This window comes from Hylaeus volcanicus, chromosome 3 (genome assembly GCF_026283585.1).
Source record: "Hylaeus volcanicus isolate JK05 chromosome 3, UHH_iyHylVolc1.0_haploid, whole genome shotgun sequence".
Classification (NCBI taxonomy): Eukaryota; Metazoa; Arthropoda; class Insecta; order Hymenoptera; family Colletidae; genus Hylaeus; species Hylaeus volcanicus.
In genome coordinates, this window is record NC_071978.1 from 23,547,049 (window position 1) to 23,564,380 (window position 17,332).

Here is a 17,332-nt window from a genome sequence, read left to right on the forward strand (position 1 = left end):
ATTTATTTAAATAAGATCCCTGGACTTTGATGAAGACGCTCGCCATTCATCCATAGTCTTCATCGTTTCAAGCAACATTACCCTTCGAGTTCAGGCAAGAGGCCAAGGGACTGTTCGATACGATTAAATATCGTAACGAGTGGACTCGAGCTCAACTTGCCCCTCGACGAGTTGGTAACTCCTGTAGCGATCGAATCGCGGGCGATATCGATAACCTTCGAGCCGATTTCGTCCTTAATGACTAATTGGATAATGAATCGTTCGCCGAAGTCACAATCGAAGGCCTTTTGTCCGGGGGCGAGGGGGTGGCAGGCGATCCTCGAGGAGAATTGAGTTCTTCAAAGTGGAAATTAATTGACAATTAACCGGCATTAATGCGCTGGCTTTCGATTTGTGTTTCGCGCGGGTGGCACGACTCTTCGTAGGGGGGTCACGATGGACCTTAATCGCGCGCCACCGTTCCCCTCGAGCGTATCGTCTTCTCGTGTAAATTCGAAGGGATAAGGGAACTCGATAAAAAGACCGTGATGCTTTCTCCGCGCCCCGAGGCTTAGCCGCAAGGAGCGTCGAATCGACGGTAATTCCGTCCAATTAGGACACTCCCAATTAGGAGCCTTAGCCCCGTTCTCTCCTCTTTTCCCATTCCCCGTTTCACCTCCTCCGACTCTTGCTTCGAGAAGCACGACAAGCCTTCGACAAATCTTCGCGGAAGAATCGCGAAAACTGGATTTCAAGAGGGGAAACCTCGGGAGTTGGTAACGAGGTTTTCTTTGGCGGAGCTTGCTCGAGTAGTATTATATTCAACGATCCAAAGTTTTATAAATATTTATTACTGGGTTGTAGTAGTTGATAACTGAATACTCACGGATTCCAAGGGATTATCGAACATTGTCTTGAGAATGAGATCCTATTCGTACCACAGCTTCCCACGTGACTGTTACAGCTGGGGGATGATTATAAATGCAACATTTGACAGTGAGAGTGTTGAGAAAAATAATGCATTGTGACATCCTGCATTAATTTACGCTACGTTTTTACAAGTAATCTTCTTCTCCGCAGTGTTGATCTTTCGCAATCTCAAAGCACTTTTCAACTCTGATTGTTGATTAAGTTCCATTAGATCGAATCTTTCTTCTCAGTTGAGAAATATCCCCATTTATCGAATTATCCTCTGACTCATACTGACAGAATCACTTCACCTTACGTGTTCCAGGCCGCCGAAATTGAGAAGTCTCGACTGCCAGCGTTGAACTCCGGATTCGCGAACACCACCAACACCGGCGGATCCACGGACAGCATCCTGTCGTTGTTGATTCCGGCGCCGCTCCGCGAGACTCTGTGGACGACAGTGGCTCTTTACCTCGGCTGGAGGCTGGTGTCGCGTCTGCGATAGATGTTGGAGTCCCATCGTATCGTCGTCACCGGCGACGAAGACGATGCCAGAGCCAGAAGTGTGGTGATCGACGCCTGGAACGGCACCCTGAACGGCCGTCGCGACGACGAGTCGCCTGGTGGGCCGGCAGGTCCTTCCAGCACTTCGGGGAATCCTCTTCAAGGTTGTAAAGGAGGTTCTTCGAAGATCTCTGCCACGGCCGAAGGAGTCGCGGGCGAATGTGACGTTCGAACGCCATCCGTGGCTGACTCGAACGATTTGCGCGGGAGGACGTCTTGTCGCGCCGAGAATGGACAAGATCTTCATTTCGATTACGTATTTTCTGTGTGTATATGCATTATGCGCCTTGCGGTCGAGATTGCACTCGTGCCGTTTCGCCTCTGGCCCTTAGAGTGTGACTGTTCGGACTGCGAGACGGACGAGGACGACGAAGAAGACGAAGAATACGGCGAAGGTGCCACAGGCGAAGTTAGGTACAGAGGCATGACCGACGACGAGGACGATGAAAACGGGAACGCGTCGGCTACTCGCCCGTCCCAGAGTCACTATTACCTGATGCCAATTACCATTTGATGTTTCCTATAAGCGCATCGATGATCGAGGAACAACGATCGCTGCGATCGTCGGTTGCTCTGACCTAGGGACGATCGAAAGCGCGATCCTCGTCGTCGGTCCCATCCGATCCGCGAGGGAAGGAATCGACTCGAGGGAACCTCCCGTCAGAGTCGACCCGTAGGTTCGAGGTTTCGCTCGTGTCACCGATCTTGCGACGATCCAACTGTGTTGGTGGGGGACCTGCAGAGGCGGTTAAAAGCATTGTCCTAATGTCGTTAAGCGGTCCGGCTAGGCCCATGCATTTTCGTTGACGGGGTTCTTCGCCATACTCGCTAGTCGATGGCACGAGCGTGCTCTCCCTAAACACACTGGCTAAATACTCTGAAAAATTCTAAACAACGAACGAAAGTCTTTATTAACTCTATGATTCGATACTAAATTTAAAATTGATACCAAATTTATGATAGCCTATCCGAACGTGAACTCGATCGAAAGAATATCAACCCCATCTTTTTATTCTAGAAGCAAACGTTTCGTTCTTTATTTGCTCTTTAACGATTCGAATCTAACCAAATTTTGCAAATTACCGCCTCAATCAGGAAGCCCAGATATTCGGGGGTCCAACAGCATTTTGACGAAAGTAGCGACTGAGAGTGTCGTTTCTGGAAACATTTCCCCTGGGGTCGATTCCTTCGCTCGCAAGACCTAAAGGCTCCTTGTTCGCGATCTATCGCGATTCGAGCGCTGAAAGGTCGATCGACGCGAGACGCAGTCTGGGGCGAGTCCGCGTGCAGTCTCGATCGCAGCGGAATCATCATCGAAACCGACGTTTCGACCGATCGTTCGGCTTCCTGTCGCAGGGTAGGCGACGATCGTCAGGTAATCGAGGTTCAAGGGTGGCGATCGGGTCGCGACGCGGGTCTTTAGGTGAGGGGGAGCATCCAAAATAATATCCAAAGAGGATATCTATATAACCGAATAATCAAATGTTGATCTCATTACGGATATAAAATAAAGAGAATTAAATAAAGTAGTGTGATTGCGGGAACGGGACAGATAGAGCGTCGTTATTCTTATCTCCGTTTTATTGCTGTTCGTTCTTTCTCACGATTCTTTTCCATCGTCATTTATTTTCTTGTTTCGAGGAAACACCTATCTGTCCCGTTGCCGTCGGTAGGAAGTATATCGACGTGCTTGTAGATAACGCGATTACCTAGCCGCTACGGGCTAGCAGAACTCTATCTGAGATATAATGACGCCGTGCCACGTCGTCTCGCGAACGGTCGAAAGGTGCGCGATGTCCGAAAGGTAGGGTTAACGTGGATTGGACCACATGCTCGACCGTGGAAGGTCGTCGAAATTCTTCTCGCTGTTGAAGCGTTCAACGGGGAAGGTTCGACAAGAACTCCGAGATCGAGGTGTTCGAGGCTCGATGTCAGATCGACTTCTCGATTTTTGGGTACTTGGGCTGCGTCCTCGCGTGGTATTAAATCGTTGCTTTTATCGGTTTGACAGAGGTGATATTCGCTGCCTTGGATGTCACGTTGTCTTAGGATTCTGATCGATTCTCAGGTAACACGAAATCAAATTTGATTTTTTATATTAATTATTTGACAGCTTCGATCCTTGGAATAATATTATACTATTCGTATCTTCATGAGTATACTTCGCGAGTATTTTTTAAATATCGGAACATGGAAAAGTAATTAATTATAGATAGTTTTTTTTTTTCATTTTCAGATCTACATATGTTTTATTTATTTTATTCTGTCTTAATACTTTGCCTCTCGTCAGAATTCGCATTATTGTACGTTAGATATGCTTTCACTTTAGATGGTGACGAATGTGTTAGAAAACTGCGTGTAGACATCAGCAAAAGATGTCCCTCTGTCACGACTGAAAAATGCCACGATTTTAAGTCACGTGAACGCATGCCTGTAATGTTGGAAGCTGATGCGATGGGACCTGAGGTGGTGCCACCAGGTAAGGACAACGGCTCTCGTCTCTAACGTATATCTCTATGATCTCTGATTTTTATAAAACTTGGTGCATGGATGAAACATGCATAGACACATGTTTTTCGTAATCGATAAATATTCATGTTTAGGTTGGTGAAAACTATCCTCTATCCTAAGTTGGAAATAAAAAATCGCACCACTGTTAGATTGGCTATTACAAAAATTAAAGGAAATTAAAAAAATATCTAATTTTCTAAATATTTAGAGACAGTTAAAAAAAATGCATTGAACAAGCATTTCTCTAAAATTAAAGTTACTACATTTATTGTAAGATTCCTTTTAAGATTGCAGTCTTACATTCGGATTTCTCGAGCAAAATAATATTTATAATTGAATTATAACCAATGTGCTTCGTTCACTACTCCAAGGGTGATTTTCACCCCTTCAAAATATATCCGCATGTAACAAAATATCTGTGCACGAAGTTTCGTAAAAATCGACCTGCAGTTAGCTAGATTTGACTATTCTTGTCAATGGCCAGCTAGGTTCGCTCCTCTCAGTTCCCAACAGTGGTCCCGTTGAATGAGTGCGCGATCGTGGACTAGGATCGGGATCGCTAGGCGTCCATGGTGGCGGTTGAGTCGTTTGTACATAGATAGTATTTCGCGGGAGGGAGTTTTCTCAGTGTATTCCATAAAAAAAAAAAAAAAAAATGAAAAAAAAATGAAAAAATAAGTGAAAAGAGAAGACGTTCGATGCGCGATTCGAGCAGGTAGTAACGAGCAGTAAAACCGTATTGTATAGAGGATTTAAACTAAAAATAATAAAATTCAGTAATAAGTCGACGTTTATAATTAAAGTAGATAATCGATAGGTCGAGGATCGCAGCATCTTAATTGGCTCGCTGCGACTCCCGTGGACAGTTTTCTTAATGATCTCCGGTAGCTTAGCTCTTAGTGGCGGCCTCGTCCACGAAGGACGCCTTTCACGGCACGCTGGAACAAGATGGGTTTTCAACCCTTTTCTCCCGCGTGTCGCTCTTTCTCTGACTCTCTTGCCTCCGTCTGCCGATTCTTTCGCTTCTTTACCCTGTTTTTCGCTTACTCTCATCGGTCTTCCCTCCAATCGACGTCCCTTTTCGCTTCTCACCTCTCCCATTTCATCTTGTTCGACTCACCATCGAGAAATTTTCGACCTTTCTCTTCGCCTTCTCGTCTACGTTCTTCCGTTTCTTAATTCGTCATCTTCTTCTTTTCTTTTCTTTTTTTTTCTTTTGCTTTTGTTTGTTACTCGTCGATCCTTGCGAATCTGTAATTAAACGTTTTGATATCGCGTATTAGAGTATTTAGGTCTCCGTCGTTGTTCATGTTCGCGACTCGGAACAGGAGTCTCGCGTGCCGAGAACGTTCTTAGAATTTCGAAGAGGAATTTATAAATAAAGGATAGTGTGTGTCCCTGTCCGGGTTCCCCGTCACGACGGGTTCCCCGACGGGATGAAACCAAAATCATCATAAGGCTGTCGATACGAATACTATATTCCCGTGGACCGTTCTATCTGTCTCTCTATCTGTCTCTGTCTCCCGAGTAAAGACTTCTCTTTTAATTATTAATATTATTTTTTTTTTTTATTACGATCTTCATTATTATTATTATCGCTATATTATTATTATTATTATTATCATTATTAATACTACTACTACTACTACTACTATAATAATTATTATTATTTTTTATTTTTGTTTGTTTGCCTCTGCCTCTTCCACTTAAAATAACGGATAAGATTACGCGACGTATCTCCGTCGAAGTATTCCAGTGTATAGAAAGTAATAATATTTATTAATAGGGAACACATATATCTGTATATGTGTCTAATTGTCTATTTTTCGCGAAGAGTATGTTACTGACATTAATCTTAAAGATAAAAAAAAAAATATATATATAAACTTAAATGCGGTTAAGGTTGCGTTTAAGTGAAACCCTGGTCAGCCCCCTAAATAAACAGTGCTTCTTTGAGGAGGCACGCACGCACGCACGCGTTTTTCCGTTTTTCTGCTCTTTTCCTTTCGAGTCAACGTTTTCTAAACTCGGTACTCGCCGTAGAGACCGACGTTCCATAGAATCAGTATAGATCGTCCAACTAGTTACTCCAGATATAAGAAATAGCAACGTAGAGTATCCGATAATCGAATTAAGGTAACAAAAAAAAAATAAAATAAAATAAAAAAAATAAAAGGGGGAAAAGTCTTTACGAACCGTGTTTTCAATCGTCGCCGCGAATCTCGAAACGATATCGACGGACGAATTACTAGAGATGTTCACGTAGTTAACGTACTAGACTAGCGTATTATTTTACGAGAATACTTCTCTCGTCGTCAGAAATAGACGTATTTCTGGGGAGCACAAGTTCTGCGGTGAGCCATTCTCCATTTGCGTTTCCCGGTTCGGCTTTGTGATACGAAGATTTATAACTTTTAAGTAAGCCCTTCGGCGAATCGTTCGTACCTTCTTTTCACGTTCGTCCCCTTCAGATCCGATTCGTTTTTCGGCTTCGGCAAATAGCGCAAATTATATGTAACAGCCGTAGAATTTTACCTTTAATCTTGATCGGTAGCTCTGTCTCTGATAATGGTGGAAAATTATTATTTTTCCAAAAGTACATTGCGATAAAGTAGAAGTCAATTTTAAAACATCCAGACGAATATTTTAATACATACTAAAAAATATGATGATAACGAAAACGAACACAGAGACCATTCGTCGAACATACAGTATTCTTTATTTAATTTCGAACATGCACAAAGTAAAATTCATGCGATCATCTGTTTTCACGTGGTCTGAAGGGGGTTTACCGATTTCCGCTTGGTTCGAATTCCGTTCATCGTAATTTTATCGAACGATGGATTACTGTCGTGCGTTTATTGTATTCAACGAGATATTCCAAAGTTTCTAACGCTGTTTTCGGTTCCCTCGTGTCTAACCTCCTCGTCGGACAGATTTTTCTGTGGGGTTCAAGCAGCAACTTGTCTCCGTCCTTTCGTCGTTTTAGAATCTCTTATGTTTCGACCGAGTTTTCTTCTCTCCTCTCTATTTACCCGAGGAGGGGGTAAACGCGAGAGTGAGCAGAATCGTCGTAAAATTGTGATCAAATAAGATAGTAATTGCCATTGGCATCGTGACGAGCCAGCCTTAAACGGGGGCTCGTTTACACGAAAGTTTATATTATTAAATAGCATTCCCACCAAAGGAAAGGAAGAGAGAGAAAGAGTGAGAGAAAGAGTGAGAAAGTGAGAGAGAGAGAGAGAATTCTCTATGTACTCCTCACCCCCACCCCCCCTCCCGTCTCCCAAATCTTATTTCGATGTTTCTCCTTTTTTCTCTATTTGCGATTTAGTAGCCTCTGTTCGTTTCGTTTTTCGGTTTACCTTTACCATGCTTTAGAAACGATGAGACCCTGTAGGAGCATTTTTTTTTTTTTTTTTTTTACGTAGCCTTGTAGTCAGCCATAATTGAAAGCGTATTAATAATATAAATAAATATGAGTAAAAATTCTATATATATAATGGAAAACACTTATATATATATTTTTTAAATGGTATATTTGGATAATAATATATATGTATGTATGTATGTATATATTGTTATCGAAATGCTGTATTCGAGGCGTACCGTGCGCGTACTGTAAAATTATACCGGTAGTCGTATATCTCGAAAGTGCGAGTCCGAGAACGCGAATTAGTAATGACGAAGGATGTGTTTCTTGTTCAGAGACGATCCATCGATTGAGATTGACGAAGATCGGAGAACGACAGCCGAGGCTAGAATAAAAAAAAGCTGAAACTGTGACTATGTGGATCGTGGGGGGCAGGCTGTGACGCGAAATTAACATCGTTTAGATAAACGCAGAACTGGACGAAGTAACTGTTAACCCTCTGACCAACGTGCTCAATCGAGGATTATTATTCGCAAATTAGAATATAATACTTGCGTTTCTAACATAACAATTTGAATAGCTTCGAACGAGAGAAAATAATTAACGGAGGCAAAAGTGACGCTTTTAGTAGAATTCTTTCTCCTCTATGAATGCCGATGCAAAAATTTTATGATTCTGTCACGAAATTCGTTTAGATGTTCATTCAAGAATTCGTCAAATAATCAATTACGAAGTTGGCCTAGAAATTCGTGAAAAAGTTATCAGGTCGCTGAAACAGAGGGTTAATTGGAATGATTTACCTCGAGTCACGTAATCCAAAGAGCTAATAGAAATCATTCATCTCCATTGATCGAAAGGAAAGGAAAGGGAAAGCCTAACTTTTCCGGAAGTGACCAATCGTGGATCGAAAAGCAGCCCGCTCGTCCGAGATCCCCGCGCCTCAAAGCATTACTGTGATTTCGTAATTATTAATGAAATATCTGATTATCGTAACGAATAATCGTATTGAATATCGTAATGTACCCCCCACCCGAGACCCGACCCACCAACTGAGAATAAAGAAGAGAAAGACCCACCCGCGCAGAGGCAAACCCGTTCGAATCGAGCGTGTCGAGCGAATCTCTCGCTTTTTTATCTTTAGTCTCGTTCCGTTTCGAAAGCCCCAAGCCAACCCCTCGAGCTTTCTATTCGTTTTAAACGAGTGCGCGATATTATAGCTCGTAATCGTACTTTCATATGATCTCTATCAGGTGGATTGCACGTCGATCAAGCGAGTCGATCACTGTTTCTCTTGTTTTTCAATGTTTCTTTTCAACCGTCTTTCTTCTCTTTATCCAATCCCTGGTATTTCTCAACGATGGGCAAAATCTAGGTGAAAAAATTGTCAGTGGACAAACGATACACTCTTTCGTTCGTCGTGCAAAGATTAGAATTTGTTGTTAACAAAAGGAAACCCTTCCCGAAGAATTCTTCGTTTATTCTTGATAGTCTTCGATAGGAGAAGTTGTTTTCGGAGCAGCAAGTAGAAATGAAATTTATATAAAACAATTGTAGTATTTACTTACGATGAATTTAGATCGAAATGAATAGATTGTTGTGGATTTGTTTCGTTCGTTCGTTCGTTATTCTAATGAAATTTTGCCCACATCGAAGTCCAGATTCGAGAAACAGATTGCATCGACGCTCGCTCTCGATCGCCACCCCCGAATATTTTTATTAAAGATGAATATGAGATGTTAAAGTAGGAACGTCGAAGTCGCTGCTCGATGTGGATAATTATCGATACAAGCCATGTTTAGGGTAATTAAGATTGATTGTGGTGCGCGTTCTGCGCTTCATACATCCGACCCGGCGAGCCTCTCGCTATCGATAGTTCATTATTAGTAATCATTGTATCTCGCTGAGATGGGCAGAAATCTTATCAGGATACGAATTTCGAATAAATGAATGGAGATAAAAATTTGTACATATAAATTAAAAAAAAAAAAGAAAATTCGTATCGATAGCCTTGAAGCATTCACAAAAGATAAATACCTCAAGGCTGTCGACACGAGTGATACTTAATTAAAATATGAGCTACGGAATGAAGTTACACCTCGCGTTGAACGATTGGATAGGAAACTGGATTAAATTTGCAAATGAATCGCTGTGTGCTGTTTTTATTCGTCATCTACTATTCGAATAAAATTCTGCCCATCTTTAAGATCTCGCGTCAGAGGTTTCGGATGCAACCCTCGTTACGAGGGCCTGCGCAGAGCTATTTATCGGACCAAACATTGAGATTCTACATTTTTTTTTTTACAATCCGTTTGGTACTCTTTTTGAAGGCCCGTTTACTTTCGCATCGACAATTTTTTAGGGGATGGGCACGATACTTATCTGGATAAATCACGAGTGTCAGATACAAAAATTTAAATCCATAATTCATTCAACGCGAAATTAGATTCTGAATACTACAATAAAGTTATATTTCAAAAAATTATATTTTGAAAATCGGTTTGGCAGGTGTTCGATTAATTGAGTCGCTATGCAGGGTCGTTGTTCGTCGCCTCTTTATTATAATCAAATTCTGCCCATCCCATTCAGCGGAGAGAAATTGTTGGAACGTCGATCGAGGCCGAAAGTCTGAATTTTGAAAAGAAATGAAAAGATCTTTCCCACGAGGACCTTCGACCTCGAGCGAAGCGACGCTTGGCTCGGCTTTGTGTTTCATTTTCTTCTGTTACCCACTCAGTAATTAAATTAACGTAAATACACCGTAGCTGATAAACTTGATGTTTCCGACAGTATTTAAACCGGGGCTCGAATTTTTTATTCGTCCGTAGCGAATTTTATTCGTTTGCCGAAGAAAAGTCCGTCTTTTTTGATCGTTTACTGCCGGAGCCCCGGTTCGAATAGCGGTACGAAGATGAAAATGTATTTGAATGTATTTAACGAAAAGAAACGTGAAACTATATAAGAAAGCTGATTACACGTACACGAGTATTCTATACATACATATATACACGCGTGTCAGTGATAGGCAAAATTGATAAAAATGTGTGCATCGATGGGTCGCACCCATTTACAAATTTACGCATTTATTCGTGGAAAAGAATGTTGCAACGAACGGATAACAGGGCTCGTCCAAGTGATATCGCGAGCCGCAAAGTTTTGCCTGTCGCTGACGCAACGAGACACCGACATGGATGTTATATCGAAGTATAATTGACGTATAAAAAAAAAAAAAAAAAAAGACAACGGGAGAGGTTTTCATTTGCTCAGACTGTTTAGGTTTGCCATAGAGACGTGAAACGAGAAAGAAAAACTCACACAGAGCAGAGAAACGAACACACCTGTAATCGACCGTTGAGCGTCTCGTTCCGAATGTGTGCTGCCGATTAGCGAGATGTAACGTTTAAGAGTACTGCGATTCATTCATCGCTTCAGCTTAACTGTGCATTCCTAGTGCCAATCATAATTAAACACGAGTTTCGTTCGTCTGAGCGGGAGCGAGCGGCTCGAACCGATTTTTCGAGCGATCGGTTTGAGCGTCACGTTTGCAGAACCGAAGAACTGCGTCGGCGTTCCAATTCGATTTTGCTCGCTTGCTGAAAACGGTATCTCTCGAAGTGACTCGGATGTTTCGACGAACTTTCAACCATTTAATATTTATTTTTATTTTTGTTTTGTTTTATTTATTGTATGCCTTGTGTTCGAAATAAACGAAACGGAAGAGAGAAAAAGAAAAACGAAAATCGACGAGTGAGTTGTCCGTATTCTCGTGCCAGGCGCCATTCTAGCTTGGTTTCGATCGGGGCTGGGAATCCCGTTCGAGCGATTTACTACTCGAGCGTTTCTATTGGTATTCGAAAGTCGCGAATTGATTCGGGATACCAGAGCATTCGAATATTGTTATTCAAGTAGATTAAGAACGGTGAGGATTTCATCCCTTCGTGACTATAGGCAGTTGCAACGATTAATTATTTCCTAATGCACATCAGTTTGTTCTGTTACGAATATAATCAGAATTGGACGATTAGAGATTCATTGAAAATATAATGCAGGTCGTATTGTACGGTCGTATTGAGGAATTGCAACGAGGACGGGCAGAGATGGGCAAGATACTTGTCTAGTTGCGTATTTCGACTAAGAATTAAATTAATAGGTATCGGTTTATGTGCTACTTGTAGGAATTTGATGTTAATGTAAAAGTATGTATTTCACTAGTAAGTAATAGACCTGAATAACTGCTCAATCGAATAAGCGTAACGAATAAATCGTTGTATGAGACGATTATAGTTGCGCCCATCTCTGATTACATGAGTAGTTGTGTCAACATTGAAACATCATTCATAACAGAAGAAACGTAGCGTTGATATTGTAGTTAACGGTAGAAATAATCCGAAAACTGGTGTGTATCGAGAAACAACGGGCACCGAGGGGTCGACGAATTTAATTTGTAGTCCACAAACACGCTATTTGAATAGTATGAATATGTATTTGATGTCGAGGGTTCGCGCCCGTAATTAGAGTACTATTGTCGTTGATATCCAGATACCTGAACAGTGTACAAAATATTCGAGTGTTGTTTGTATAGTTGAATTGTATATAACTCAATTCAATTATTGTGTCGAATTATGTACTCAGATATTCGAATACTGTATCGAATCATATACTCAAATATTTGAATCACATTCGACGATTCGACAGAGCGATCCCAGCCCTAGTTCCGGTGAAGTAATTCCTTTGCAGCGACGCAACAATTGGTCGACGATCATTGCATTTAGGGCATACCTTTGTATCTTCACCGAGAAACGATGAGTCACTTCCGAGAGGCCGTATCTGTCTAATTAATATTCGACTTATTCGACTGTGTGTAACCGTTTGATGTGCTCCACTTTAAAGTAAGACACGATGTTCGTAATCCGTAAAATGCGTATTAAACGAAAACACAAAAAAAAAGCCAGAAAAAAATACGTTACCTGTAGCCAAATGTCCCGTGGACCATATAGACCGCCGCGATCTGTTCGTAACATTAATTGCGCGAGAGAGAGAGAGGGCTTGGAAGATGCGCGGATCCTTGGATCCTTCAGAGATTAGCAAGTTTTGATACCTGTTTCGATACAGGTTTTGATACGAGCTTCGACGTAAAATAAAATCTCGAATAACGAGTGGGGTTTCGATCATAGAACGAAAAGAGTACACAAATGAATATTTATTTATTCGATCGAATGAACTATCACGAATGGATTTGCCGGTTTCGTTCCGGAACAGTGAGAATGGAACATTTCAGAAACGAGAATTGCACAGTTCGATCGAATAAACACCGCGAGTCATTTATCGCTCGAATTACATACTATTGCCGATCTCTGAGATCCGTCTGACGCGAGAGCAAAGATATTTGGAGTGCTCAGCGACGAAGCGAGGAGTAGGGGTCGTTCTTTTCCAACGGAAATCTCGCGAAACGAAACGAAAGGAGAAGCCGAAACAATGAAAATAACCGAAACGAAAATCGAAAGTAGATACGAACGAAAAAAAAAAAAGAAAAAGAAAAGTATGCGTGTGGCGTCTCTCAAGCCGTTTGTAAAGCTCGCAGCCACCTTGTGATAGAGTCTGGACTCGTAGATATGAAAACTTGTTCACACTTAATTTTTCTTCCTTCTTTTTTTCTGCCGCGAAGTAAATAAACGAGAGTTGAAAACAGCGTGCGTTCATTGAAGCTAAACGATGGGAAAAAAATTGAAGGAACTGAACAGCGAACGAAAGACACAGAAGAGAAATATATACGTTATATCGTGCGATGCTTAGAGGCGTCCGATAGCGCGCGTAAAGGGATACAAGTATATAGATATATATTTTGAAATGAAATTTCGTCCAGCTGACCAATCCAAAGAAGCGACCAAATAAATGAGGAGGGAAACTGAATGCGAGCCGTTGCACAACGCTTGAGGTGCTTGAAACAATTTTATCTACTGTACTCGTATATGTACGTGTGTGTAATAAGGACTACTCTCTCTCTTTCCTTTTAGAAGTTTTGCGTTTTATTCGCTTGACGACTGTCCCGATGCGAGTGATTATGACGGAGGATGTACGGCGGTCACGTGATATGTTATTTACAAGCGTATATCGTATTATGTAACAGGCCACCCCTTTGGTCACAATGTAAGCGAGAAATGAGGCGGTACCGTTTTAATTTATTTTTTTTTCTTTTGTTTTTTCTTCTTCTTCTATCAAACTGTTTGTTTTCTACAAGACTCATTATTTTTTTTTCTTATCGTTCGTTCTCTCCTTCTCACTCTTCGAGATCATTTCACTATCTCCATCATCCCCCTCGTCCAACACCTCTTCATTTCTAAGACTCGATCCAAGACAGACGTGGGCAAAATTGCTGTTTCCGATTGGGCTATATAATTTGGAGCGGAGAAATAACGGATGCAAAGTTTAACATTCACATACGTATGCCCATGTCTGATTCGAGTCGACTGCTTCGAGAAGGGCAGGAGGGTGAATCGAAAGGTTCTTTTATTCTGCTCTTGTTTTCTACTCTCTCGATTTTCCGAAACGAATATTAAACGAGTTTCTTCATTCGATTTATCTTTACTTCTTCTTCTGCGCGTCTCTTCCGCTTTTTGTACCTATCTCAACTTTTCGTTCTTCGTTTCCCGTCGAGGTTCTTTACTTCTAAACGAACGTACGGCCTCCAGTTCGCCCGGTGATCGTTGGCCCCTCCGGCTTCGATTCGCTCCCACTAAAATCGCGAGTTACGTGAACCGAGATGGGCCAAATTCCAATATAGATGAAAGACAGATAATCCTTTATCTGCTGTTCGTTGAATGAAAGTAAGAATTTGTTATTCGAAGTAAAAATTTTGCCCGTCTCAGCGTTTGGCGTTTCGCTGTAATCGCGTCCGTGGGACGAACGGTTAACGGGCGGAACGGGTCGCCGGATCATACGATGCTGTGTTATTTAAGTCACTACGGATCATACGTTATTGATTACTTTTGATTTTAGTTTATGACAATTTTTTTATGTTATTAATTTTATTGAGTATGATTTTAAGTGCTACGCGAACGTGTATTATTATTATCTATTATTATTATTCTATTATCTATTATACAATTGAATTATTATCTGAATATTATTATTATTATTAATATTATTATTCTTGTAATCTTAACGTTTCTGTAATTATTATCACTCCCCGTGGTCGATTACTTTTTCTACGAATTAATTGTTCTCGCGTCCGCTGCCCGACCGTCGGTCGACGCGGCGCCAACGAGGACGTCGCGACGCCCAAAAAACCCCCGGTAACTTCGTCTCTACTTTTAGGCCTCTTGCGTTTTCCATCCTCTCCGTTCTACGAACTCTCTGCGATGTCCTACTCTTGTTTCCGTACGGAATGTAGGAGCGAAACGACGCCCTTCGCGAGGCGTGGCGTCGACCATTGGGAGTTCGCAAAGGGACGGGGGCATCTCTTCGCTACCCGCATGTCTTTCATTGTACAGATTTTTTCACTTTTATATAGTTATCGATATATCGTAACGTTATGCAACGTTGATTGCGGCGGTGTCATTATGTGTCGCCGTACCATAATTGTACTTGATTTTTTTTATTATTGAATAAATGTGAACACACCGAAAGTATAACGGACGTTCGGGTGATACTTCGAGCGTAGTTCGAATTGGTCTCATTCCTCTTCCTGCTATCCCGTTTTCAGCCGCGCGTTTACGGTCGAAGGGAATTGATTACGGTAAGTGCTGATTAAATCACGTTGAAACGGTTGGTCTTTTCAGCGCGTCGTTAGAAAATACTCTGGTGTTTTCAAGTTAATTCTTTAATGCGATGCAAGACTTAAAATAATAATAATAATAATAATAATAATAATGATAATAAGTTATAATTTAAATCATAGAGCGATATTGTATCCCATGTTTAATGGGTAGAATAAATTATTTAGGAGTTTAAGTATGACATGTCTCCGTTCCTTCCTGGAGATATAAATTGAAAATTTACGTTTGCGTATACTGCATCAGTGCGTTATAGTTTAATTTGTTTCATTTACACCTCAAGTGAGAATCAAAAATCAAAAATAAATGAATCTGAGAAATTATTGCACCCGCATGCGTCAGAGAACTCGAAGCCGACCTCGAAGATGAAGAAGGTTCGCCACCTAGTGGCCAACTTGCGCCGTACTTTTATTGCTCTCAATAAGTTTTTAATTCAATTTAAAACTGTTGAATCATAGCAATTACTACGCAGCACCTCACGGAAAGATATAATTAGTATAAATCGTTCTATTCGCGACGTAATTCCATTAAAGATTGCTTTCACCTCTGTTATTAAAGCAAAAATAGTTCTTGCCTCTTTCAGACGTGAATGCGAGCATTAAGGATAGAAAATAAATTGAATATGGGACAGCGGCTGGCCAACCTCGACTGAGAATAAATTAGAATGGATCGATATTAAACTTAACCACTAGTTGATTCACTCTAGAAGCTCTTTCGGAGGAATGCAATATCGAAGAAGATCGAAGACAAATCTGTGTGTAGAATCCTGTTGAATGAAACTTGAAATCAGTCATTACTATTGCACAAATCTGTGTAATATTCACTGATGTACTCCAGAATGAATCACACTCACGTGGTAGAACTTTCGTGATAAGTGAAACGTCACGCTTGCATTGTGTACATTACTCTCGTTATCTTGAAATTTGAAGAATACAAGCTGATTTTGATCTGAGTCACTTTTTAATATTAGCAACTATCGGTGAAAAATTCTACTTGATAGCAGTTTATAGATATAAGAAATAGAGTAATTATATAGAGTAACATTATATTAGTTTCATGGTTTTTTCTATTTTTGATAATATGACGCACATATTGACAATCTCAATTTCGTTTTAGAATATGTCTCCTGAAAGCTGAAAGCGGGCTGCTCTGTATAGTCCAGTAAAAGGAGCCGTTTTTAACATCTAACTGATAACTAGAGGAGCAACATATCATCCTGTTAAAACGTCTATTATTTTTATCTATAAATTTAGTGCTAACAGTTTCATTTCTTTTTAGGTCTCCTGCCAAGAAGTTCGAAAACGACTGATTTGCACCGACAGATCAATCGGCCATACGTCTCAAGTCAAGCATGGTCGGGAGACCTGATTTTTGCAATATTTCGCAACACTGAACACACGAAGTCGGCCGCCATCGTGGCCATACAATTCTCTGCTCTTATCGAGGGAGTACTTCGTACTTTAAGACGGTCGAGATCGTTATCGTAATCTCCAACGAACCGCTGCTAACGTTTCAAGTTTAGAAACATTGCGCAACGTTCCACCAAGCTATCTTTTCAGCGACGCTGACACAACCTAGCTTGATCTCCATTCGAGGAGAAAAGACCTTCCATTCGCGAATCAGAAGCCACGGGGCAGAATTTTGTTCGAGTTATAGATGGGTGCGAACATAGTTTAATAATTTATTCTCAATGTTTGCAAATACAGGGTGACTCGTACTTTCCATTCTACCTCTATTTGCAGATGTAAAAATGGTCGATTTCTGAAAAACCTAGACACGAAACGAAGCATACATGCTCGAATAGTAATGGCAGCAGCGATCAACCGAGAAGACAAGGTGGCTGTCGTTGAGTGCAAGCATAGTTGGCGATCACCGTCGATTGACCCGTATCACGGGGACGAGTTGTCATTCGATTACGAAGATCGATGATCGTCGACAATTTGTTTCGATAATCTTCGGACCGTCTCCGGAGGTTCCGCGCTCTGGTTAATCTGTATCGATCAACGGCGGAGTGGTTCCGGTGTTTAGAATCGGCCTAATGGGTTTCCTGAGACGTGCCATCTGCGGACCTCATTACTAAGGGATGCGACCGCAAACCAATCAACCCCCGATGCCTGTCCGACACGCCGTCCTCTGCGAGTCTCGTGGTGGCCGTAAGACGCTGTCGCGTGCTAGGCTCATAGATTAGACGCTGGCAATCGGTCTGCGACGAAACCTATAGCGTCGA

General features: G+C 41.4%; 1 protein-coding gene across 2 annotated transcripts in view; it reads left to right on the forward strand.

The window, feature by feature from the left end:
• Positions 1 to 14,992, forward strand: part of LOC128873309 (uncharacterized) — a 56,133-nt gene extending 41,141 nt beyond the window's left edge. For both annotated transcript variants that reach the window (XM_054116799.1, XM_054116800.1), the window contains exon 4: positions 1,214 to 14,992. In XM_054116799.1, coding sequence (XP_053972774.1) covers positions 1,214 to 1,393 — 180 coding nt within the window. In that variant the 3' untranslated portion in view covers positions 1,394 to 14,992. The remainder of the gene's footprint in view (positions 1 to 1,213) is intronic.
• The last annotated feature ends 2,340 nt before the right edge of the window (positions 14,993 to 17,332 follow it).